We start from the raw sequence: 27,838 nt of genomic DNA, 5'->3' as shown, positions 1-27,838 counted from the left end.
GCAGAGAGAGAGAGCGGCAGCTGTCGCCGCTCAACAATCAGACGCGTTATTACTTTGAGGGTTCTCTGCTAGAGGTGAGTGTGTTGCCTGAGGGTGTCAGAGGCAGCCTAACGCCAAATGTAATGGAAAACTCAGAAGTCAGAGTGAATTAAGAAAAATATTCTGCCCGCTAGTGAAATGTGTTTTTTTCCGGACATTAAACACAGTAAAACAGCAGATTCACATCTGTACAAGGTCACACAATACACCTGCTACGGTCCTGCCAGGCGCATTTAAAAAAAAAATTACATGAGGCTGGTGAGGACGAAAGTGAAACTGCTTGCTGGCTTGCGAGGGAAGGGGGACAGGAGATGTGCACGCCGCGTGGCTGTAAGCGCGTACACCAACTCAAATCCGCCGAGAGCCTGCGCGTGCCCATCTCCTGTCCCCCTTCCGAGGCAAGTCAGCAACAATAGATCTCGCTGGCGATAGCAGCGCTTCGCGCTGCGTTCGCCAGGCGAGACCTAAAAAGCACGCAGTACTGAAACAAGCATTTACACTGCAATAGGTCTCGCATTTAAAAACAGGCATTTGCAATGCACTAGATCTCGCATTGACACGAGTTTGAGATATTGGCATTGCACATAACAATGCATTTTTTTTGGGATTACTTTTTGAATACTTAAATAGAAAGGATTTGTTATTTACAATACCAATAGCTCCAACTCCAATAAATGCGAGACCTATTGCATTGCAAATGCTTGTTTTAATTGGAAATGGTCCTAAGAACCGTGGTTGAAGTTTTCGAGAACCACTTAACCTAAGATTCTTGGATGATAACCAAACTAAGTCTCCTTCAGAATATTGTGGGGCTTTTCTTCTATGTTTATCTGCCTGTGTTTTTACCTGCTGTTGGTAGAGAGACATATGATCAATGACTTTTTTCTGAATAGTATGTCAATTAGAATGATGGACAGAAACAGCAGGAACTGGAATATCAAGATCTAGTTGTGAAATGGGTAGCATACGTGGATGATGACCTAATAAACAATAGAAAGGGGAAACCCCTGTTGCTGTGTGAACAGAATTGTTATAAACAAATTCAACCAAGGGTAAGGCTTTATCCCATTCTGTGGACCACATAGAGGAAAAACAACGCAAAAACTGTTCCATGGTTTGATTTAGTCTTTCAGTTTGTACGTCTGTCTGTGGATGGTAAGCAGAAGACAGACGAACATCAATTTGCATGGCCGAACAGAAGGTTCGCCAAAACCTAGAAATAAATTGAGGGCCCCGGTCGGAAACAATGGCAGATGGCAAACCATGTAACTTAAAAATATGTTGAATGAATAGATCAGTGAGTTCTTTGGCAGTAGTCATTTTTTTAAGAGGAACAAAATGAGCCATTGTGGTCAAATAATCTACCACCACCCAAATTACATGACAACCATTTGAAACAGGAAGATCTGTGACAAAATCCATACTTATCGTGTGCCAAGGAGTTGAGGGGATTGGCAATGGATGAAGGTACCCTGCTGGGGCTGCATGGGGGCTTTTAGATTGTATACAAATAGGACATGTTTGAACATATTGTTTAACATCTTCTAAGAGAGTTGGCCACCAAAATTGTCGCTCTACAAGTTCAACATTTTTTCTACACCCAGGATGACCAGAAAAAACTGAATCATGTGTCCAGGACAAAATTGTTTGTTGCAGTTCTTTTGTTGGAACATAAATCTGATCGCCATGAAACCACAAATCCTTATGTTTTCTTAATCCGGGTAAAATCTTGTTTTCTTTTTGATCTTTTTCAATTTGTAACCAAAATTCCTGTGGGCCACAAAGAGCAACAATTTTATTGTCAGGAATAACCGATTTACACTCATCCTGATCTACCTTAGTACCTTGGAAACTAAGGCGTGACAAGGTATCAGCCTTCTGTTGTTCTTTCCCAGGCTTATAGGTTATGACAAAATTATACTCATTAAAAAACAGAAGCCAGCGCAGCTGCCTGGGAGTTAAGGCTTTGACATTTTGATAGAATTGTAGATTACGGTGATCTGAGTAAATAGTGACAGTATGACGTGCCCCTAACAAATGGTGACTCCATTCTTGAAAGGCTAACTTAATGGCAAGTAATTCTCGTTCTGCCACTGTAATTTTGTTCGGCTGGTAACAACTTTTTAGAAAAATAGGCAACCGGGTAAAGATGACCGGTAGTTGGATTTCTTTGTGATAGAATGGCTCCCACCGCTACTTGAGAAGCATCCGCTTCCACATAAAATGGTTGAGTGGGATCAGGATGTTGTAAAACGGGTACTTCAGTAAAGGCCTTTTTTAGACTCTGAAAGGCTCTCTCAGCCACATCTGACCAACTAAAGCGAACCCCTTTTTAGGTCTCGTCTCGAAGGCTGCGCTTGCGCAGTCTCGGTCCGAGATTTAATGACTTGGAGAAGAGGGGCTTGAACCCGCCCCTCTTCTCCCCTGTTCTCCATTGGCTGGCCTCTTGAATGCTGGCCAGCCATTGGAGAAGAGGTCTGTCACTCCGAACAGGCCCCGTCCTTTTCGGATTCGGGGGCGTGTTTTTTCCAACTTTTCTAATTATCTCCTCCAGCCAATGGCAAGAGGAGAGAAAAGGAAAACACGCCCCCGAATTCGAAACCGCCACTGCTTTTCTCCGAGGCATTTCTGCTTCGCCTCGGAGAAAGGCAGTGGTGTGCTTGTTACATGGTGTGTCTAAGCTTTCTTATTCTCTTTATGGCTGTCTTTCTTGACTGCTTGTTTCTGCTTTGAATCTAACGCCGACGTTTCACTCAAGGAAGGAATTAGCTTTTAGTGTAGGCCGTGGATGGATACTGAAAGTACAGAGCTTGCGTCACTTTTGGCCTCCTGCACTCTTCTCGGACAAATGCATTATGTTGTGGGAGTAACAAGACCAAAAGAACCTCGGGGGGGTCTCGTTTATAGGTATGTAGATGTCCACCCCCTCCCACTACCCCATTTATTGCAGCAGGGGTGCGTGGGGGGTCGGGGAATGTGGCCTCTTGTTACTGGGGGGGGGGGCGGGCTTTCTAATTACAACTAATGAATCCATAGAAGTAAACAATTACGACTCACAAACAGCTAACTGAAGGGGGATAAACAGACCGGGAGCAGTGCCTTCAAAGACCGCAGAATAAAAGGCGCACACCTTTTATTACTGTCACTTAAGTAGTAAATACACGTGAGGCCGACTATAGAGAATCTACTCTCGTGCTTAAGGGCAACATGGTTATATCTTACAAACCAGCAGGTGTAGCCCATCTTGTGCATTTACGAGCAGAGGCCTGCAAAATCCACCGATGGTTAGAACGGAAGAAACCGCGCTCATGCACCAGAGGAGAGCACGAAAGGTCACCGGGGGGCGGTCGTTTGTCACCACATTGTATGGTTATGGAGGGCTGGGCACCAAGGTACAGTAATTGCCAAAAATCAGTGTTAAGTTCTCACCCCCCCCCCCCCCCCCCCCAAAAAAAAAGCCTTGCAATATAGAAAAGGAAACCGTTATTAATGGAAATTCGCAGAAAACACAGCAAAAACACATACACACACACACACAAACACATTGAAAAGTGGAGTAGGGTTACCATAACGCGCGTATCGCATACTGTGCAAGTAAAGCACGTGGGCAGAGGTGGAAAGGACCACTTACTATTCCACAGGCCCTTAAATCTAGAGATCCGACCCTTACATCTAGAGAACCGGCCCTTAAATCTACAGAACCTCCAGTTAAATAAAAAACAAACGGGTCACTATAATGCATCACCCACACACCAATTAGAAAGATATCAAACAAAAAGAAAAGGGATGAAAATGAGAGAGCAAAAACTGCTAAACTAGGTTCCTGAGCTCCCACAATGGCAATGCAAGTGAAGCCATACTCCTCACCTGAAGCAGCAGTTCTCTCTGCCAAAACACATTCCTCCCAGCTCCCCCCCGGGGCTTATATTGGAGGCCCACCCCTCCACCATTACTGATGACGTCACACGCGTTTCATCCACCTGGGGGCCAACCTGGGACATTCCGAATCATTTCCAACCAACCCACCCCCACCGAAACTAAGGCATCCCGTGTTGTGACTTTCAAACCACGGGGTGGACCGCGGGAGGGGCTGTACATTGTCTTTCTTGCAATGTTTAACTACTCACACAAACTAGTGAAGGTGGAGTCCGCACACAGGTTTCCCAGTCCCAACCACGCGCGACAAGGGAATGTGTATCATCCCACGTGGGGTCCGTTCAGCAGTGCTCTTTAGTTTCTCAATTCCACAGGTAAGTATTTCTATCGCCGCAGGTTATTCTGGGATTTGTAGTCCAGTTGATACTATTTTAATACCAGCAATTCAAATACCAGAATGCAAAGAAAAACCTGGTTTGGCGGAACTGCTCATGAGTGGAACTGGGCAGTGTTGTAAATGGAAATATAGAAGTGCAGGTAATCACTATTTAGAGTACCTGCTTAACCCCGAGAACTGCCGGTACTCTCCCATTAAGTGTATTGTAGCGGTGCTAAGAAGTGCAGGTACTCAGTGCCGGGCAGTACCTGCTTATTCAAAGCACTGGACCTGGGGCATTGAGAATAACTCCATGGTGACCCCAGAATGCGCTTGGAAGCCTCTGCAAAAGGTATGAAGGTGAAGCACTTTACAAAGGCACATATAATACGATGTCACACGTGACACCTTCAGCCAGCCCTGACTTTATAGTCTATTGTGCTTTTCAACCCATTCTCCTCTGTAGTGAAACATGGCACCCTAAGCTCCAGTATTGAAAGTGCCGTAGGGTGAAAAGTAGGGAGTCGTAGGGTGCCTTTTATGCCCCCCATGCAGCAGTTCAGATTGTCACACTTACGCAGTCTGATAATGCGTTCCTGTCTAAATGATGAGCTTTTTCAGGCTCTCATGCACCTATTGGTGAGTGATGGGGGCATGCATGTGTGTGTGTCATACCTCATGGAGGGACATGTAACATGAGGCCCATGTTTCAGTGATGAAAACTGAGAGGTATTCTTCGAGCAATGCGAGGCATGCAGACCACAGCGAGGAGAATTGCAAGGCTTTCAAACCTCTGAAGTTTAGTGTGGTATGCTTATATCTCATTGAAGCACTGTCTACCGGGTCCTCCCTTCCTTTCTTTTCGGATTCTGGACATGGCGGCTTTTGAGGGGCCTCTGGCCGTGCTGGGCGAGCGCAGCTCGGGGGAGGCGGTCCGCAGCCAGAATGGTAACTTCTTTGTGTTTGTTCGCTCACGGGTGGGCAGGTGACGGTTCACCCAAGCAGCTAATTAGCTCTTCCAAAAAGCACGGTGCGGCTGGGGTCTGTGCCCAGGACTCTCCAACTGCCGTTTTGTAACTCTTTTAGACGTTCAGATCTAGTCGCCACCCAATTCTTATGCACTGCTGGCACTTTTGGGGGATTATGACTCTTTTGGATTTTTTTTTATTGGCACAGGAGGCTCGCATCCTCGAAAAGCGGCTGCCATAGAGCTTCCTTTCGATTACAACAGAGCGCAACATTCTATGATTTTACTGGACTACGTTGGAAGTTAATTTTCTATTAAATGGCAAGGTTGAAACAAAACATCTGACTGGCTACAAAATCTTAAAATTAGTTGTAATCTTGATAGGGACCTCTAAATGAGAGCTCTTTGAATAATTCTGAAATGCATCACTTGTGTACACTGTTTGTTTTCTAATGAGTGTGATGCAAACTGCAGATTCATCGGCCTACACCCCCCCCCCTTTTTTCTACCTCTTCCCTTTTATGGCAACGGCGTTTGCAAGAGACCTAGCAACTAACCACCAGGCAGCGTTTTGAAAGCCTACGCAGCTGAGCTATGGTGTTTGGGAAGGTGATGGCGGTTGATCAGTTGCTTCTGTCTCCATAGAATTTGTTTTGTTATATGCAAAGCCTGCCCATCATTGTAGATTATCCCATAATCTTTTTCATGGTGATGTGCATTTGCATTTTTCATTTATAAAACAGCACTTTCCTTTATAGAGAAAGGAAGGTGTCATTGTTATACATTTAAAACCTCTGCGTGCCAATGAGTGTCGTCCTGCTTTTCACTTTTTCCTAGAGCGTCTTAATTTAACGTTGTTTGGTCATCGCTTATAAATATCCTTACGTTTTATAAACTTCAGATTACATTTCGGCCGAGAACACATAGTTGGTCTAAGACAATATCCGTGACATACAACGCTGAGACCTAATGATTTCTCGCAACCTCTAATTTGTGTTGTGAGGCAAAATTTACACGTGTCACATGTGCACCACAGATCGTGACTAAAGCCCCACCGTTATTGACCATATTTCGACCATTGTACTAAAGTGGACATTTGATGCATGGACTAATACTCCCCGCAGCCTCTTAGCAAATTAGAGGTCTTTTACTAGAGGCAGCAGAATGTTCTAAAGTAAGGTGATCGTAATGCATGTTTTCATTGTCCAGGAACTTGGTCACAAAAGAATAACGGGTATGGATAATTTCTTCCTTGACGTCCTTGTTTGTACGATAATTGACGGACAGCAGTTTTATATTTTTACCTGTTAAATTAATATCCATACTTTTGGACCGTGAGTTTTCACTTTGCTTGTTTGATTGTTTTCTTATTGAATAGTTGGGGCTGTAGCTTGGCGGCCTAGTTTCCTATGTATTTCCATTTATTGAGCGAACAAGTTTCATAGTCCTACGGTTCATCGATAATACAAATCTCAAAATATTTTTATTTTAAAAAGCATCTTTCGTTCAAATAACAATGCATTAAAGCAGCAAGTCACAATAGAGTTCTGATAAAAAAAGTTCACACAAGGTTGCCTTTCATTTATTCCAGGACAGTGAAAGGTTTTAACGCAGCCATGTGTTGGCCTGAGGTACTACTAATTCTATAGAGATCGGATACTTCCATTGGACCATCAGAAATCACATTCGATCAATTTCACGTCCAATTGTAGAATTATTGCAAAGGCACCTTGCACTGAATAAACAGATACTGTCAACACTAACGGCATAAAGAACGATCAACAATGCGGCTGTTAGATTGGCTGTTAAAATTGTCAATGTGGCGTAAAAACAATACATTTTGTGATTTAAAATCGGGTATACTTTATACCATCAACTAATGCAATGTAAGTGTTCTAAAAACCCAGACTGAACGCCACCTTTGTGTACTACCTACCACTTAAAACCTAAGTTATTACAATGCAAGTCAGTGACCATATACAACCCGTATTACAAAACAAGCATTTACAATGCAACGGTCTCGCCATTGTTAAAGTTAGAGCTATTGGCATTGCTCATGACAATGCCGTTTCTTTAAATGTTTTAAAAACAAAAACATAAACAAAAATAATGTCATGAGCAATGCCAATAGCTCTAACTTTACCAATGCCGAGACCATTGCATTGTAAATGCTTGTTTTAGTAACTGCGTGATAGGGGTCACCAAAGAAGAAAATCCTGGAATGAAGCGTCGGTAACAGTTGTCAAACCCCAAAAATCGTTGGATATCTTTCACCGACTTAGGGGATTCCCAATGCAAGATAGCCTGAACCTTGGAATGATCCATGCCAATACCTTGAGGAGAGAGCACATAGCCAAGGAACTCAACAGTGGAAACGTGAAACATACATTTCTCTAGTTTAATGAACAGCTGATGTTCTCGTAAGCGTTGTAACACTGCTCTGACGTGGTGTACGTGTTCCTCAGTAGACGTAGAATAAATCAGAATGTCATCTATATAACAAATGACATAGACATCCAAAAAATCCTGTAACACCTCATTAATTAAAAACTGAAATGCAGCAGGGGAATTACAAAGCCCAAAGGGCATCACAGTATATTAAAACAATCCGAACTTAGTTCGGAAAGCCGTCTTCCACTCATCACCTTCTTTTACACGAATAAGATGGTAAGCACCCCTAAGATCAAGCTTGGTAAAGATGGTGGAATTCCTAACCTGATCTAAGAGGACAGGAATGAGTGGAAGAGGATATCGGTTTTTAACTGTGACCTTGTTAAGAGCGCGATAGTCTATGCAAGCGCGAAGTTCCCTGTTTTTCTTCGGTACGAAGAATAGAGGAGAACTTACTGGGGAGGTTGAATGACGTATAAACCCCTTCAAGAGTAAATCATCTAGATACTCCCGTAAGTATCGTGTCTCTGGATCTGAAAGAGCATAGATTCTACTACAAGGTAAGGTAGCACCTGAATGAGGTCTATTCGACAATCAAATGACCGATGTGGTGGAAGTTGGGTGGCCTGTACCTCCGAAAAGACATCGGAAAAATCTTTGTAATGATGAGGTACTGAAGAGCCTTGTTCTTCACAATGAAAGTTAACAGAGGCACAATGTAAAGGTGTAATGGGCATCCTCTTATTTGGATAACAAGAGTGAGCACAAAAAGAAGAATCTAAGGTTATTGTTCTTTTAACCCAATCAATCTTGGGGTTGTGTGTCTGAACCAACAACACAATATGAATAAGGGTCACAGGGAAATTAATTAAAGACTGAACCACCTCCAATCCCCATTCAAAACCTAACAACTAACATGAGATGCTCAGTCCGTTAACAAAGAACAAGTAACCACTGAATACCATGAACATTTTTTTGTTCGTGAACAGATTTTTTGAGGAAACTTGATCAGATAGTTTGCTCATCACCCGGCAAGAGTATAGAGTCCATCAGCCCACCCTTATTGGCGGAGCTTCGTCATCTGGAACTCTAGGAGAACTGGATCTAGGGCCACAGTCTTGAGCCGCCAGGCCCTACTGGGTACCTGACCCTTATGCTCCTGGAAAGAACTCTTGCCCAGATGTATGTTCCAACTATATGAACTCCAATAACGTGCAGTGCTCTACTGTATGTGCAGATTAAAAATGACTACCGGGGCAAAAAATATATTTATTAAGAAATTGTCCAAGTGTCATATCTAAAATAACCTAATAGTCTTGAAAAAATATAGACTATTTCCTGGCTAAGTCTAGTGTGGTCGACATGTTTCAGCCGAGTTGGTCAATAGACCCGGCTTTCTTCAGGACCTAGATGGAAAATAAGGCTACTGCAGGATAAACACAACTCGTACATATAAACGTGTAAGGTAATACTTATAAAGAAAGTATAATAGTCCGATGAGTCTGTGGCAATTGCCACCCTACCAGATAAGCGGACCCAATACTTGGAAGGTAAGAGTCACCTCTTCTTTCCCAGCTTTGTGTGGGAGAACAACCTCACCTCACCCGGCTGACTGCTCGGAGATGGATGCACCGCTCTGTCCGTCGGTACTTCAGGCCAGACTGCGAGGGTGGGCTGATGGACTCTATACTCTTGTTGGGTGATGAGCAAACTATCTGATCAAGTTTCCTCACAAAATCTGTTCACGAACAAAAAAATTTTCACGGTATTCAGTGGCTACTTGTTCTTTGTTAACGGACTGAGCATCTCATGTTAGTTGTTAGGTTGTGTGTCTGAAGCCAAGGTATTCCTAAAATAGCGCCGAAAACAGGAGTGTCAATTAAATCAAATTGAATCTCCTCCGAGTGTCCATCAGCACAAACCATAGTTAATGATTGAGTCTGGAATTGGATCAGACCTGTGGTTAGTTCAGATCCATCGACAGCTCGAACTGGTTCTGGCACCGTCTTTTTGGACATTGCGATATCCAAGGTCTTAGCCAATCCGATGTCTAAAAAGTTTCCGATAGCTCCTGAATCTAACAGGATAGGAATAACTTTCCTAACTTGATTTGACAAAAGCAAGGTGACAATGAGTGTTAAATGTCGAGAGACAGTAGTCATAGTATTAGCCAAATGTTGTGGGGAGACCCGGGAATCAGAAATGCTCGATAGGGGGGTCTCATCCCTTATCGGGCCAGGACGTTTCCCGAAAGGTCATCTGTAACCAAAGGAGACTCACTGCAACCGATCACTTTTCTTGGCGTGGTTGGTTTTGAAGAGCATTCTCGAGCAAAATGCCCAGACTTCCCACAGTACAAACAGAGTTTCAATCTACGCCTACGGTCTTTTTCCTCTTTTGACAATGGCCCCCTGACTCCACCTATTTGCATGGGCTCAACACTGTCCAAGTTGGTATGATTGGACTTCTTTCTTTCTTGTTTAAAAACTAAAACTCTCGGAGCATCAGGTCGCGATTTCTCCCCTTTACGTTCTCCTAACCGATGGTCTAATCGGACCACTAAGTCCATAAAATCTGAACAATAAGTAGGGAGGTCAACAATTTGAGCCAGAACATCCTTTAGTTCATCCCGAAGCCCAAGATAGAACAACGATGTTCTTTTCTCTTCAGGCCATTCAGTTTTGGCGATTAGACGATTGAAGGAAGTCATATAAGTCAATAAATCCTTTGATCCCTGTCGCAAACTCAGGAGTTCGTTATCACTGGCCTGAATGAATTGATGCCTAGCAAACAATTTACGCAATTCAGCTCTAAAGCGCGAAAAGTCATGTAAAATTGGATCATCCCTATCCACAAAAGGAATAGACCAATTTGCTGCGACTCCGCCAAAATAAGACAACACAAAGGCAACCTTAGCTTCATCAGTTGGGAAGGCCGCTGGACGACACAAAAAATGTAACTGGCACTGATTAAGGAAAATATCAAATTTTGAATGATCCCCAAGGAAAAGCTCCGGGGGAGCTAAAGGAACGGAAGTTGGGGTAGTGACTGAAACGTTAATAGGCGGAACTGAAGGAGTCTCAGAATTTGTAGACTGTAAAGTGAAACGAGGTGGCTGTAGCACCACTTTGGGTCGAACTGTAGGATCCCAAGGATTGTCTCGGGGCTTATAGCGCTGTAAGTCATCTCTTAACTGGGAGTTTTCCTCTTTTAAATTAGATACTTCTTGTCATAGATCTTGTAACACCTGCGACAAATCCTGCATGGACGGAGTAGTTTTATCTACAGGTGAATCCATCGCCCAGGTCAACTGTAAATGTTATGGCTTGACTTTCTGTCGTAAGTGTCGAACCACTCACCTGAAATCTAGGTAGTTGACAGGGGCGATGTTGAAGAACTTTCCCAAACCCGTCTGGACTATCTCTCAACCTCACTGATTCTAACAATGACATTGGCAAATACTCCAAAAGGGAAGGGGATTGGGACAACGAACAACACACAAAGATAAGAGACACTGCAACTCTTCTCCTGGACCAGCCGGGTTCTTACTTATAGAAGGTTGCTCACGTTCTTTTTTGGGCTAAAGGAAAATGCAACAGCACAAATCTTAAAAGTCTATCAAGCGACTGGCTCAAGACAAATCACTCTTTGTTTTCCACTAGATCACCTTTTTTAAGTGTACTACTTCTGCCCACAAAGATGCACCTCTTTTTCTATTCGTTGGTACAATTGGTGAAACACTGTACCAAAAGAAACAAGACTGTCATAAAGACTTTTAGCACATTCAACGGTTCTGAAATGGAACTCTCTACACCTTTTGCTCACCTTTCTGTCTTTCAGATGAACTATCCCTCTAAGCTTCTTTAAACTCTTGTTTTAATTCTTTTCTATAAAGGTAAAACTCTTTGGGAGAAAACCAACATATTCCCTAAAAGCATTGACCTGTAATTGCATTTAGCATCTTTGATTAAACAGTTCTACAATGGTTTTTCATAATATGCCTATTCCCTGATTAACTCTCCATTATGTTCACATAACATTCAAGACTTAAAATAGTCGTGATACACACTTCAGAAAATGTAAACAGAAATCTTTCTGCATGAACGCCAAGCGTTTAACAGAAGAAATAACACTTCCCCAATTTGTCCGATTCAGATAAGCCTCAAGTCAAATGCTCAGAAAAAGCGAGCGCTTTTCTCAATGTCACGTTATTGCAGGTTAATGCCTAAATTGTTCAAGCGCGAGGTGCGCGTCCAATAATGAAATAACAAATACCCGAAAAAACTCGGAACTTAGCTTGGAGCCGATCTCGGTTGCTGCCTTGAATCTCGGAGGTTGACCTTTAACCGATTCTATTCCTTGAAGGCGCCTTCCGTTCTTGTAGAATCCCTGAAGTCTTCTTCCTCGGCTTGCTCGGAATGCAGCGACGAAGTCAAGCAACGGGAAAACAGCGTGCGGTTTATTTATTGCAGCAACCGGACGTTCCCTTCATACGCACGTGTAACTACAGTATCTAAGCAACCAGGGAAGCGTCTCTTACGCGTGCTGGGCAAACACGTGTCAACAAACGTTTACAAAACGTGTAGTTAAACAAACAAGCATTGCTCAGTAAAAATAAATGAAGATGCCAAAAACGATTACCTCAGTCTTTTCTTGGCACACAAGGGAGACATACATGATTACAATGATTGCTTATGTTAGAAGCACAAATCAAACAATTTGAAAATCCCCAAAGACCACAAGCTTGGAGTTTCCTGACACGTTTTGTTCATCAACAGCCTGGCCTTGGTCAAGAGACTGTTGACCAGAAATTTCGTTAACATCATTTGACGACGACTTTTTCTCTAGTTCTTTCATGCAGCCTTCTGACTCTTCGACGATTTTCGCTAAGTCTATAGCAGTTTGTAAATTGGGGTTTTTTGCTGCCCAAAGTCGTTCCTGTATCTTCTTATTGTTACACTGAACTATAAGTTGGTCTCTTATAAGTTCGTCTGTCATGTTACCAAACTTGCACTTTACTGACATTTCCCTCAACCTAGCTACAAAGTCATCAATTGATTCACCCACTTTTTGACTCTTAATGTAGAATCTGTACCTATTCATAACTAAATTCTCTTCTTTAGAGTATCTAACTTCTAAGTGACAAATTGCCTCTTTATACTCGTCTGGAAGAGGCTGGCCATTGGCTTGCAAAGCTTGAGGTAAATAACGAAAAATACGTGGACCCTCTTTGCCCAAGGAACCTAACAGTAAGGCCTTCTTTCTCTTTGGTGAATATTCTTGTGCATCTAAAGCATCCAGATAATTTTCAAACATAGGGAACCAATCTTCCCAAGAAATACTCGGTTGGCCAGGAAGAGGTAAAAAGCTTGGGGGAAGAACAACAGAGGGGTTTTCATTGGACATAGTCACAATAAAGTACTACAGATTAGGGAAGTAGAGTGAAAACAAGTCATGCAAGATATACTGACCAAAAGAAATCGCCTTACAAACAGCCCAAAATAAGCACAATGTATGATATGTATAGGTTCAAATGTAAACGAATTGTGCAAAAGGTAATCTTACAACATTGACCAATGGTAATTCTGTGATTACAAAATCATGCATGCGTACAACTGCGGTGATTGTCTCAAGTGAATCGTCGGACAGTACCTAGAAAAACAAATACACAATGGTTCATGTGCAGAAATCCCTTGCGCTGACAAGAATGCCCAAAAACGAGTGTAATGAAGTACCGGTAGACGGACTGAAATGTTCCGACAACCGAAACGTCGGATCAAAGGCGCGCGTATCGCCGCATGCACTTGCGTGGCACTTCAAGGATACACAATGACATGTGTATCTCCGTAGAAAGCTGACAAGAAAACCGTTGTCACAGCAACAAAACACCACTAAGATGGCCGCCGCTGAGCGTGTGATGCGTGAAGACGTGAGACGTCAGATGAGGGGGACGGAAGAACGCATCACAGACCTCGCATCATGAATTAAACAGATGAGTTGCTTCCTCTATTAAACTTTGATAAGGTTGACTTTCCAAATACCCTCACGCACCACCTTTTGAGCGAACAGTTTGTTTGGGGCAAGACTGAGGTACTCGCAACAGCAAACTTCAAGACGGATAATAAAGGGCTCACCTTAGACTAATGAGAAGAAGCGCTGACCCCAAACTGTGAACGCTGGATAAGGTGCGAAGAGAATCGACTTGAGTGAAGAGGTAATTAAAATAGTGCTCCGCTCTTGTTGTGGTGTTCCAAGACGGCGTTGTGCTTGAGCGCGGGTTGGTAGAAGATGTAAAATCGTCGCCAAAATTGTTGTAAATAAACGGCGGATACACTGTTGTCAGGTGTAGTAGAGATTTATTACAAGTTGGGAGGAACAACAAGAGCGGACTCTCCAAGACAGAAGCAACTCTCAACTGCCATGGAAGAGAACTTAGAATTATAAGTAAACCTAGAACAGAGCAGAAAGGAGCATTCTAAGAACTGCCAATACTAAGTATGTACTACAAAAAGCTTGATTCGTCTGGTGGCTGCCGGCACATGGATTCTATGTCAGGACCCGAGGCGAGGATTATACTTTTCTCTTTTCACTTTAATCATCAAAATCACAAACAGCAGCCATCAGATTAAAGCAAAAACTACATTTCTCATAACACCAGGGAAAAAAACAAACAGAAAGCTCCATTAGTCCTTTCCCAATGTCCGCTTCTCAGGCTGTATAACCCTTGCTGTCACTTCTGTAGCCCCTCTTTCTTCGCTGCTCGGCAGCTAGTTAAATACCTTTTGGTCCTTCTTGACTGTAGTTGTGCATGTGCGCGCCGCGCTAAGAAACGCTTGATTATTCTGGTAAAAGGTGCCTTTTACTTTTCAGAGCCCCTTAACCCCTTCCACGCGCGGCAAATTCCGCCGCGGTGCGAGGGGGGGCTGGGCGTGGCGCCCAGGTACTCAGGACGGCTCCCGGCCGTCATAAATCACGGTGGGCGTGTGCTCATTACGGACGGGAGTCGTCCGAACTCCGCCCACTGATTAATTCGCCCGCACAGGCGGGGAATTAGCCGCGCGTGGGCAGAGTGGCAATGGTCGGACGGCTGGCTCCCGGCCGTCATGAGCACACGACTACCGTGACTCATGACGGCCGGGAGCCGTTCGAGCATGGATGGGGTTAATTAGTCACGGGAACGCTCAGCGCTCCTTACGCGGCTTCCTGCCATTCGCGAGGCCGCGGTGCGATCCTCCACCCGCTAGAGGGCGCTGTGGGGGTCCGCGACTCGATGGCTACAGAGCACCAGTCCCGTGAGGGATTTCTCAGTCGTGCTCCGTTAGCCTGCAGCTGCTCACGTCCCCCGACGGCCTGTGAAAGCCCAGAGTGTCTGTATTTCAACTTTCCCTCGTGTGTTTTGAACGCCCGTCTGGGCCGGTAGTGGTGCGGTGCATCAGAGCTGTGCTCACTCACACCCTGAAGTGTTACCTGAGCAGGGTAGGTAGCGCGCTGGGCTTCTGGCCTTAGCAAGGACACCAGTTAACAGGTAGGATATACCCCTTATAGTGTGTGTGTTCTGGGTGTCCTGGGGCTTGCGCCTCTCAAAACTTGTGCCGTTGGCCACTGAATACTTACCTGAGGGACCCTCAGCCACAATATTCACGCGCAGCGTGTGTCTGCTCTCCTAGGGAAACCTTAGCCTAACTGGTGTGTAAAGTTAACCCTAGTATCTTTTTATGGAGCAGGATTATTATGAGGATGAAGACTCTTGCTTATTTGCAATGGGATGACCATTTTTATGAGGCTATTGATACATCCATTCACTGGGCCGTCAATGAATTGATGACGGCCATGGAGCAGAGATTGGCCAATAAAATTGCGCAGTAGTGCGCCAAGATGGTGCAGTCAGGCGTGGGCACCTCTACAGCCCCCCCACCAGGATCAGGACCGTGACCAAGCCTCTAGAGAGGGCCCTCCCCTCCCAAGAAGAAGTGTGAAACAGGGGTGGATAAAGACACCTATGCAGGCCTCAAGAAAGCCTTTTTAGCTAAAACCTCGCAAGTAGAGTCCCCACAAGAGCTCCCACCCCCTGATTCGCTTCCCCTTCAGCCAGATTCGCCGCAAGCCCAGGAGGAACATTTTCCCTGAAGAATCAGATGAAGAAGCGGATGATATTGTCCATCCACGATCAGCTGCGCGGACCCCCGCAGATAAAGTTGCGCAGTAAGCCTTTGGAGAACGAAGCCCATAGCAGACTCAGAGCGGAGTGACCCCGCCCCACGTTGGAGGGGAAGGTGGCGCTTACGCCAGATATAGATGGCCACGTTTTTAGTGATGTTCATTAAAGATCCAAAAGGGGGAAAGATCTGTCCTGGTGAGCTTGCCAGGACAAGCTTTTGGATGCCATTGGTCCCATCACCAAAATCTCGGACATGGCCGAGGAGGCCCGCATATCTGGCTCACTGATTGCGCTGGACGTTATCTCGGCATGGGCGCAGCGAGCCATCTATTTTATGGGGAACGCGAACTGCGCCCTGTCGACAGAACGCCGGCAGTCCCTAATTATTAAGGTGGACCCCAAGTTAGGCAACTTGGCATCCTCGGAAGCAGGGGCAGTCGCGCAAGGGGGTTTGTTTGGCGAGCCTTTTGTCAAAGAGTTGGGCCAATTTATTGTGACCTTTACGTCCCTCCACAAGGCCCAGACGAATATCAAGCGAGTGTTCCACTCTTGGGTTTTCCAAGGGTCCGGTCGTGGCAGGGGCCGCACGCCTGGCTGCTTCACAGCTCAAAACCCTAAAAATCTGGGGCAAGGCTCCAGACACTGGCAGTACCAAGCAAACCAGCGCTTTAACAACTTCTACCCAAAAAGGGGTCAACGTTTCAAGGGCCGCAGCGGATACAAAGGCGGCAACCAGAGGTTTCCTCAGCAATATCTTTTTGGTCAACAAGACCGATGGGGGTCGGAGACCGGTCATCAACCTGAAGGAGTTCAACGAGTGGCTTGTATACCACCACTTCAAGATGGAGGTTATCCATCTCCTCAGAGACGTGCTGCTTCCATTTGATTGGATGGTGTGCCTGGACCTGAAGGATGTGTACCTGACGGTTCCAGTTTTCCCTCCCACCGGCGATTCCTCCAATTTCTCTGGCGTGAGCAGGCTTACGAGTTCCTAACTCTGCCCTTCAGCCACTCGTCCACCCCTTGGTGTTTCACCAAGGTCCTTTAGCGGGCGGTGGAGTTTTTGCGCACGCAAAGGGTCCGGTTGATTGTTTATCTGGACGACATATTTATCCTGGCGCAGTGCCCCTCAAGGTTTGAAGTTTATCATCAGATGGCTGTAGAACTTCTTCAAGGATTGGGGTTTATGATCAACGAGCGGAAATTGCTCCTGGTCCCAACGCAGAGAGCGATTTTTCTGGGGTTTGTCATAGACTCCACCTCCTCCTCTTTGAGCCTTCCCTCACGGAAGGTCATGAAGATCTGACACAAGACTCATCAAACCCTAGCCTGACAATGAACCTGTCTGAGGCAGATTGCACGACTCGTGGGCCTACTCTCGGCCTCGATCCAAGCGATCTTTCCTAGGCCGTTACACTATCGGGCCCTACAGCGCCTGAGAACGCATCATTTGGGCAGAGGTCTCACTTACTCCAAGGTGGTGCCTCTGACTGATGAAGTGAGGAGCGCATATGGAGGCCTGGAACGGAAGAGCTATCTTCGGTTCCATTCCCGACTTGGTGATAGAGTCGGACGCCAGCAGAGCAGGCTGGGCGCTTGGTGTGGGGACTTCCCCCACCAGCGGAAGTTGGTCTCCTCAAGAACAACGGTTGCATATAAACTGCCTGGAACTCTTGGCGGGGTCCTTTGCGGTCCGCTGTTGGACCAAGAATAGGATTCAGTCCCCTGTGCTCCTAAAGATGGACAATGTCTTGGCAGTGAGGTACATCAATCATTTGGGAGGCACCAGGTCTCGAGCATTGACGAACATGGCCAAAGAGATCTGGAATTTCTACCTAGACAATCAGGTCAGCGGAGTAGCTCCCGGGACGGGACAATCAGGTTGCGGATTGGCACTCCCATTATCTACGAGATGCCAGTGTCTGGAAGATGGAGCCACAAGTTTTTCACCTGCTAGCGCATCGATGGGACCCTTTCTCCATCGACCTGTTTGAGTGCCGGCTCGACCATAAGCTTTTAGGGTTCTTCAGTTGGAGACTGGACCCGCTGGCAGTGGCGATGGACGCATTTACTCAGGATTGGAGTCAAGAGAGTGGGTATGCATTCCCTCCGTTCTCAATGATCACGCGGACGGCGGCTCTGGTCCGCAGGCAGAAGGCAACGGTGGTTCTGGTAACACCGCTCTGGAGGTCGCAAGTTTGGTTTCCGGTTCTTATGGAACTTTCTTGGGCTTCTCCAATCCGACTCCCCCACTTTCCTCGCATTCTGACGAATCGGGAGGGCGAGCCACACCATCTGGTGGCGGAGGGCTCATTACACCTCATGGCCTGGCGGATCACAGGCAAAGATGGAGACTCCCAGGGCTTTTGCGACACACTGAGCTCTTGCTCTCCTGAGCCTGGGCGGACAGTACATCCAAACGTTACCGGTCCGCTTGGACACGAAGGGTATGTTGGTGTATGTGAAGGGAAGTGGATTCCCTGGTCGTAGATTTGACTCGCGTTCTCCATTATCTGGCGAGTTTAGCGGAAAAAGGTTTGGCCCACAGGTCTGTAATACCATCAGGTCCGCCATTTCAGCAGATCACCCTCTGGTTGATGGGGCTCTGCTGGGCGAACGTCCCTTTGTCTGCAAGCTGCTGTGAGGGATTAGTTTGTCTCTTCCCCTGGAACCCCGATACTCAGTCCTCTGGGACGTAAACTTGGTGTTAAATCTCCTCCTCTCCTGGCAACCCAATCAGTTCCTATCACGGAAAGAAATTTCAGCAAAGCTGGCTATGTTGTTGTACCTAGTCTCATGCAGGAGAGTCTCTGATGTCCGAGCCTTAGACATTACGGCTAAAGTTTTCTACCTAGACGGGGTGACATTCATGGTGTGTAGAAGCACAAAGTCAAACACCCGTACGATTTCTTATCCAGCGTTTGCAGATTCCCTGAAACTGTGTGTGGTACAAGGCCTTAAAGCCTATGAGGAGGCTATGGAGGAAGTTCGTCCACCAGGCGAACAACAACTCCTGATAGCACTCAGAAAACCGTTCAAAGTGGTGTCTTCACCCACAATAGCCCGCTGGGTCTGGTGGGTAATGCAAGAGGTGGGCATTAATACGAAAGCATTAGGGGCCCATTCAGCACGGGAGACGATGGCCTCCAAGTGCTTCAGTCTGGGCCCTTGTTTGGAAGATCTCATGAGAGCGGCAGACTGGTCCTCAGATTCTACGTTGAAGAGGTTTTACTTTAAACCAGTGCTGAATGTGGCCCAAGTGGTGGTAAGTAAGCTTTGAAGGCGCATAATCCTCGCCTCCGGTCCTGACATAGAATAGAAATGTGCTTAGCCTACGAGAAGGTAAGTTTCAATTCTATTAAGGACGCTGAGGCGAGGATTAGTCCTCCCAGCGACCAGAATGGAGGCGGACTCACCCGTATGGGAGTAAGTAACCTATCTTCGTGGTGATTTGTTTTATGATACAGTCTTGTAGCATGACATTGACTTATATGATATTGTGCATATGTTTCTTTGATGTACCAATGGGATGGCATTGCCGATGCTGACTCATATTGTCTTTCCAGCTATCAAGGGATTGAAGCAAAATGCATAGAGGAGAGAGTAGCGTGACTCACACGAAGAAAGAGGGGCTACAGGAAGTGACATCAAGGGTTATACAGCCTGAGAAGCGGACATTGAAAAAGGACTAATGGAGCTTTCTGTTTATTTTTTTCCCTGGTGTTATGGGAAATGTCGTTTTTGCTTCAATCTGATGGCTGCTGTTTGTGATTTTGATGATTAAAGCGAAGACAGAAAAGCATAATCCTTGCCTCCGCGTCCTTAATAGAATTGAAACTTACCTTCTCATAGGCTAGGCAAATTTCCATTCAAACTGCATGTCGGTCTTTGCATACCTGTGCATTCATGTTAGCACATTAAAGCCAGACCCATTGGCATTACAAATGGTTATCCATGGTTGTCATATATTTCTTACCTTGATTGAGAAAGCATAGGGACTGATCCTCAAACTGCACTTTGTAGTTTGTATTGTAGTATTTGTTTGCCTAGACTCATACCAGGAAGATGCTGTAGGCAACCTCACACGCAGCAAACAACGAGATCCACAAGCGGGACCGAGCGACGAGAGAGTTTAGTTACTAATCTCTCTTCAACGACTCTGTCTATGGCTGAACTTGCAGTTCTTGAAAAGGGGCTTAGGGTTTGTACCCACAGTACATCTAGATAAATTTCGGTTGTATTGTGAACTTTCCGAATTTTTTAGGAAACTTAAAGCTTATTTCGAGAAGTTGGAGCCTTCTGAACCTTTTAATCTGAAAGGTGATACTGGTTTGAGGGTTTAAATCGAATTTCCAACCCCCTCCACACACGGTTCCACCCAAAATACTAGTTTTTGAGCAAGCAGTATTTAATGACGTAGAAACCTTTGTTGAGCCCAACACTTTCAAGAATTTAAATACTGCAGAATACCAATCACTTCAGTCTTTACAATCAAATGACGCAATCGTCATAAAACCTGCAGATAAAGGTGGTGGTCTGGTGATCCAGAATGCAGATGACTACGACAAAGAATGCAGGCGTCTTCTTAATGATTCTAGTAACTATACCTGCTTAGGTGCTGATCCATCTCCTCAGCTTAGAGGTGAGATCTGTACCCTGGTTGACAACACTAAGGCCAAGGGCTACATTACCAAACATGAAGCTGAATTTTTGACAACTGGCCAAGGGACTGTTCCTAATTTCTACACACTCCCTAAGACGCACAAAAATAGACTCCCACCTCCAGGTCGCCCAATTGTGTCCGGGATTGGTTCCTTGTTGGAACCATTATCACAATTCTGTGATTTGTTTCTTAAACCTTTAGTACAACAGACCTCAACCTATCTCAAGGATACCAAGAGTCTTCTGGCTATGCTGCAAGATCTTGAAATTGTGGACGACTTGACCATTTTGGTCTCTCTAGACATCAAGAGTCTCTATACTAGCATTCCACAAGATGACACCATTCAAGTGTTGAAGGAAGCCCTTGATGAAAACGATTGGGACTATCAGACCCCCCGAGAATTCATCATTGCGTGTGCTACACTTGCCCTGAAAAGGAACTTTTTTCAATATAAAAAAGAACTTTATTTACAAACCACCGGTACTTCGATGGGCATTACCTTTGCCCCTAGTGTGGCAGGTCTTTATGTTCATCATTTTGAAAGCAAATACATCTTGACTGCCACCAATCCTTTTCTTGCCAGAATTTCATTCTGGAAAAGATACATTGATGATATCCTGATAATATGGCAAGGTCCGGAAACCCCACTTTTTGAGTTCATCGAGTGGATCAACACTCTAGACCCTTACCTTAAGTTCACTCACACCATAGGCAACAAGCATTGGCATAGCCAATAGGTCTCGCCTTTGGGACCTTATAAGTGTTTAGCTATGCAAAAGTTGCATAACTAAATACTTATAAGGTCCCAAAAGCGAGACCTATTGGCTATGCAAAGCGGCCGTGCGGCCGCGAAAGTGAAAGTAATCGCGGTAAAGCGCGGCACGCGCGCCGGCGCACATGCACTGTAGCTCTAGGCTGGCCTGGTAGCACTTTTTGGAGCCCTCTCAATAAGTCTTGCCAGACCAGCGCATGCGCTGGGTCAGGCGAGACCTAAAAAGGAGATTGTTTTCCTAGACTTGGTGATAACAAAATCAGAGGGTCGACTGACTACCAGAACACACTACAAACCGACAGCAAAGAATAACCTACTTGAGTTTTCAAGTTTCCATCCCAGATCACTAAGAGAGAATCTGCCGTATGGACAGTATCTCAGAATCAGACGCAATTTCAGTAATATCAAGGATTTTCGCATTCAGGCTAGTGACCTTACTGAAAAATTACAAAAAAGAGGATACCCAGAATGGATTCTCAACAAAGGCAGAAAACGGGCAAGAAATCAGCCAAGAGAGGCTCTACTTGAAGTCCAAGAGAAAACCCCAGAAAATATTCCATTGACCTGTGTTACAACATACAATGTAGCTTCCAATGCCATTGCAAAATCAATTAACAAACACTGGAAAATTCTGGAGAGTAATAATAGAAAATGGACCAAACCCCTCTTTTTATACAAGAAAGCTAGGAGCGTCAGAGATGCACTTGTTCACACCCGACCCAGGGACATCATAAAGGACACTATACCCACAGTATTGAATGCTTGGGGCTTACCAAAGATACAGGGCCATTTCCCTTGCGGCAACTGTAGTGTCTGCCACCTTACTACACACACTAAAATCTTGAATCTGTAACCTGGCTCAATTTGGACCCATCGTTCGCACACCAACTGTAATTCATCAAATGTGGTTTACTTAATTACCTGCCCCTGCAACCTCAGATATGTGGGTATGACGACGCGGAAAATCAAGCAACGCATATGTGAACATCGCAGTAATATCCATTGTAAGCGTAGTGCTACTCGCATGACGGATCATTACCTACAATTAACTCACACAACTAATGATTTACAGTGGACAATAATTGAACAGACCAGTACAGGGGTGAACCAATCTCAACGCCTCTTTGAAAAGGAACAAAGATGGGTGTTTCCCGCCTGTCAATTCATACTATCGGCCTCAATGATAATATCCCGTGGGGCACGATCTTGGCACGCTAGTTACACCATGATCCTTTGAACCATTTCACTACTGCTATATCGATGTTGCGAACACATAATAATTAATACTAGAAATAACATGTGTTTCGCAGTTTCTTCTGATTTCCTACTTGCATAGGAATATATATACTCTGTTGTCTTGTCTAATCCCTGGCACAACTGTATGACATTAACTCATTGGCCGCTGGCAGTAGGAATTATTCTGCTGCTAGCTAAAACGAGAGTAATAACCCTGTCCCGAAAAGATCTGCCATTTCAATCAACTGCCTTTGAGATCTAATTATAATGCATCTTCATCCGTCTTGTTCATTTTTGGTGCAATGACACCGATGTGCATTATACTACATCGAGTTCCAGTTCATTTTTGAACTAGACGTAAAAATGACACATATTCCTTCAAAAACGAAATTTATACTACTAAATACACACAAACAATTATTGACTAAAATATACTGTTGTAGGAATTAATAATTATCATAAATGTGTGATTTCTTTCGTTTGAAGACACCTGAATAAAGTTTTTTCATTGTGTCAAATCTAGTTCAGTTTTTTTTCTCTCCCGCCCTTTTCCCTCTTTTTCCTACTTGATCGTTGAGTATTCGCATTGTGAACCGGACGTCTCCTCCAAGACGGCGTGTTTCCAATTCTTTTGTAAGGTTGCGGTCTAGTTCTTTGTAACAGACGCGCGACGATGTTGTGACTTAATTTCGCGAGTGCACGTTGGAAATAGGGGGTTGCAGCATTATGATCCCTTTAAGAAGCCTCCGTGCGACCAAGCCATTATCTTCGGGGTCCTGCTACTGGGCAGCCATAGGTGTCGGGCGGGCGCCGTACTTTGGAGTAGTAAGTTATGCTAGCGCAGCCCTTTACTTGACGGTTGAACATTTGTCTATACGACAGCCTGTATTTAATTTGGCCCTGCCCCTCTGCTTTTGTTTTTAAATAGAGTGTGACTACAAGTACGCGCTCCCCTCCTGGACCCATGGGGTTATTCCCCTTTCCTTTTACAGTAAGTGATGGGCTTTTCATTCACTATGCCTTTCGTTCACAATCTAAGTTCAGGCAAACCATATCGTTTTTAACGTGTTTGCGTGTGTTTGTGAAACTTTATCGGCAATACTCAGTTGTTTCACATTGGGTGCATAAGATAGTCACTCTGCATTACAGCAACTCTCCGTTTGAAAATTGAGGCATGATACTGCCCCCGGATGAGACCTAATATGCTTTAATTACAGAAAATAGTATACTTGTATAAGCAATACCAATACAATGCTACAGAATTCATAGGATTTGTTGCCACAATGATTATTGAGTCACTCTTGCATTAATGATATATCACAATGGTATTTATGTCTACACAATAGTGTATCTGTTTTTTTATTTATTTGCAGATACTAAGGCTTCCTGAAAAGCGGCAAGCCAGGCTATAAATTGTAAGTCACTTTGTGCTTGTTCACTCACACCCCAGGTTTGGGTGCACCTTAGAGAGTGCATACCGCCGAGGTGTTCTTCTACTTTTCACCAGTTGGTCCTGATGAAAGCCTTGCCAAATGGGCAAATCTAAAGGCAGAAACATGTTGACCATGATTTTATTTCACTTGCACCTTGGACTAAACCACTAATTCTAGTCTTTATGTCCAAGTACTTTTTTATTAGCGCTTGGTTAACCACGAATAAAGTTGGTTTGGGTTTAAATCACTACCTACATCAACCCACCTGAAAACACCCAGCTCCGCTGTAACCAGGTGTAGTAGCACACCAGGGAGGAATTCGGCCTCTCTGGTGGGAACCCAATGATGAAGCATGTCACCAACCAGGTTGGTGAGTGAGGGTTCTTTTTACTCACAAGAGTGACTCCCTTTTCCTTTTTAAACTCGTTGTGCACTCTTTTGTTGTTTTTTGTCTAGACGCATACTTACACATACATTTAGCGGTGAGTGTGCACCTCTTTCTTCCCACCTTGTGCCATCAAGGTTGTGTGTGACACTGCCAGCCCCTTTCCTGCTCAAAGGTACATCTTAAGCCATCAGAGGGATCAGCAGAAACAAAGACGGGTTAGACACATTTCATCCTGCCACTCGAGCACTGAGGGGTCAGGAGAGGGTTTGACTGTTTAAAGCTGGGAGCCCACCATCCTGATTCGTGATTGAAAGACAATTCACAGACTGTATCTGAGCTTTGGATTCACTGCCGCGAATGTTTCACCAGGTGTTTGAAGTAGTTCAATTGGAGATTGTATAATATTAACCAGTAGTTGTGCTACCTGCATCTGTCTGTCTACTGCATGGCAGATGAAGCCGTTGTTCAAGGCCTCAAGCCACTTCTGCGTCCAACAGGCTCTGAATGTGCTGCTCTTATCTTCCTGATGATTATATAGGAGACGTAGTTTGGTCCAGTTCTAATAACTAGTTTGGGGTTTAACTAGAACAACAACATTTTTAATAAACTCTGCATACTGGCAATCTCTAAGGATCTGCGGCTACCAAACACTTGTTAAGCGCTGAATGGATTACTTTGACTTCTGGTTTCGGGGGTGCTGTTGTCATAAAATACCAGGGACTTGACTCTTCTAGTAATTAAGGTTTGACATATCCTTGAGTACTAATGTACTGCTGAGCAGTATGTCTTGAAATGGTCATTACTGTGTTTGTAATGGTCTCAAGCGGAGCTGTGTCTGGTTTTACCTTCTCGAAGGTGGTTCAGTCCACTTGGAGGTGTGTTCGATTTCTGCTTTTAATATTTGCTCATGTTTGCCCAAGCTTCAAGTGATGATACTTCGATGCAATTAACTTTGGTAACAGAGACTGGTTGAAGTCAACATTGGTTGTTCAAAAGCAAACAATTATTTCTCAACTTTTTTTTTTTTAGCTAAATTTCCAAAATCCAATTCAAACGAATCAAATAACTAACATTTATCACAGAGATCTGCTGTGTCTTATCACTCCTTTTGTATATTATTGAGATTTCCAAACTCCATTTGATAAAAATAAAACCACACTTCATAAGTGAACAAAGTTCCAGCTAATCAGGGGCTATGAGCTTTCATACCTGAGATAACCCGAGTTATATTGGAAAGTAACCAAATTATTTCACATTCAAAACATTCGAAAGTGAGTCCACCTTAATCTGAAACTTATCCTTAAATATATCCACTGTGGAAAATAACAGCAATATTACTTCAATTGCATGTAATGTAATGTATGATTTATATTGCAATGAAAACAGACCTAATCTTGCCATGATGAAGAAACAACTGAATTTTTCAAGACCGGAAACAGGCGTTGAACAATCTTTGTGATACATGCCTGTTCTTTCAATTATTTGAGTTGGATTTTGGAAATCTCACTCACCAAAATATGGAGTGTTGAGAAATAACTTTGTTTTGGAAGAAGAACTGTCTCTCGTATGCAACGTTAGAATGGGACAGTGCACTTTTGCGATCACCTTGTGTCGGTCAACGGCTTTAGCGTACCCCCTTATTGCAACTTGCTCGCTTGGGGTGTGATGAGTAAGTGCTGTTACGAAGTGCATCAGCCAGAACCGTCTTCTCTATAGTACTGAGTGATGCCGTAACTACAGTATAATTAGCATCTGCTGTTCACTATTTGGTATTCTAGGCTTAAGTTAAATAATGAGCGATAAATTATTTTGGAATCCTATCAAGATATGACCTGAGCTTCCACTGACACCTCTTCATGCTCTGCTTCTTGTTTCAGAGTCCACTGCTGCTCATCAAGGTGAAGCCATCTCCTGGATCTACACAGATGTGATGTGCAACAGACACCATCTGTGCAGTCACAACTGTGGCCAGCAGCTTGGTGCTTCTGAAGAGGAAAAGGAACTGGTCATTGGCCCTTGTGCCATATGTGTCCCCAGTCCATTGTAAGCGTGATGTCAACAGAAATCTACAAAGGTATTGATTAATCACTGTCTGAAACCTATTCCTGTGATCATGGTGCAGTCTTCTAAACAAGTGCAGATTCAGAACCACCCACGAGAGTCCAATCTGCAGTTGATGTTCCCCCAGCATCCAGCCAACAGCATGGAGCTTGTGAAGATGAACCCTGGCGATGACCCAGAAGTCTTCCTGCGGAGGTTTGAGTGTGTGGCAGAGAAGGCCATGTGGCCCAGACAGCAGTGGGCGTCTCGGCTTGCCACCATGCTGTCCGGAGAGGCACTGGTCATTTACCAAGCCTTGCCGCATTACACTACGGAGGACTACGACCAACTGAAGGACTCCTTATTGGACCACCTGGACCTGAGTGAAGAAAGCTACCGGAAGAAGTTCCGTAACCTTGCTTTCACCTCCGAGCCACAAAGAATGGCCTGCGAGCTGCGAGACCTGGGCCGGAGGTGGCTGAAGCCCGAGCTTCGCAGCGCTGCAGAGATTGTGGAGCTGATTGTGGTGGAGCAATTCATCAGTGTGTTGCCACCGCTGGCAGGAGAGTGGTTGGATCGTCACCAGGTGCAGTCTCTGGACCTCGCTGTGCAGTTAATCGTAGGCTTCTTGGCGGGAGAAGATGAGAGGTCTGCAGACACCACCTGTGATCCTCCGGCACCAGGCCTCACAAACAAGCACACCACAGCAGGTAAGCTGTCTAGCAAGTTCAAAGGAGGTGTACTGATGCTCCGGCACCAAGGGGGCAGCAGGGGGGTGTACTGATGGTCTGGCACTGTGGGGATGTACTGATGCTCCTGCAACAGGCCTCACTGACACGCCCCCCACATATAAGCTGTCTACCAGGTATAAAGGGGAGTTGTACTGATACTCCGGCACCAGGGGGATGTACTGATGATCCAATACCGTGGGTGGGGGGGGGGAGGGGTGTACTGATGCTCTGCCACCAGGGGGGCTGTACAGATACTCCGGCACCAGGGGTATGTACAGATGCTCCAGCACCAGGGGGGTGAACTAATGCTCGGGCACAAGGGGGGGCTGTACTGATACTCCGGCACCAGGGGGATGTACTGATGCTCCTGTACCAGGGGGATGTACTGATGCTCTTACACCAGGCCTCACAGACACTAACCCCCTTGCAGATAAGTTGTCTACCAGGTTCAAAGGAGGTGTACCGATGCTCCGGCACCAGGAAGGATGTACTGATGCTCCATCACTGGGGGGAGGGGGTGTAATGATGCTCTGGCACCAGGCCTCACAGACACGCACCACCCTGCAGGTAAACTGTCTACCAGGTACAAAGGGGGGTGTACTGATACTCCGGCACAAGGGGGGGTGTACTGATGCTCCGGCACCATGGAGGTGGACTGATGCTCCGGCACCATGGAGGTGTACTGATGCTCTGGCACCATTAGGGGGGAACTAACGCTCTGGCACCAGGGGCATTTACTGATGCTTCGGTACCATGGGGGCGTACTGA

At 45.2% G+C, this 27,838-nt stretch overlaps 1 protein-coding gene across 2 annotated transcripts in view; it reads left to right on the top strand.

Moving 5' to 3' along the window:
- Positions 1–27,838, top strand: part of LOC146863575 (uncharacterized) — a 306,105-nt gene that overhangs the window by 32,986 nt on the left and 245,281 nt on the right. For both annotated transcript variants that reach the window (XM_085627352.1, XM_085627345.1), the window contains exon 2: positions 26,177–27,049. In XM_085627352.1, coding sequence (XP_085483478.1) covers positions 26,413–27,049 — 637 coding nt within the window. In that variant the 5' untranslated portion in view covers positions 26,177–26,412. The remainder of the gene's footprint in view (positions 1–26,176; positions 27,050–27,838) is intronic.

Source organism: Triturus cristatus, chromosome 2_1 (assembly GCF_964204655.1).
Source record: "Triturus cristatus chromosome 2_1, aTriCri1.1, whole genome shotgun sequence".
Lineage (NCBI taxonomy): Eukaryota > Metazoa > Chordata > Amphibia > Caudata > Salamandridae > Triturus > Triturus cristatus.
The sequence above is the reverse complement of the archived record's forward strand: the minus strand, read 5'-3'. Positions and strand labels throughout refer to the sequence as shown.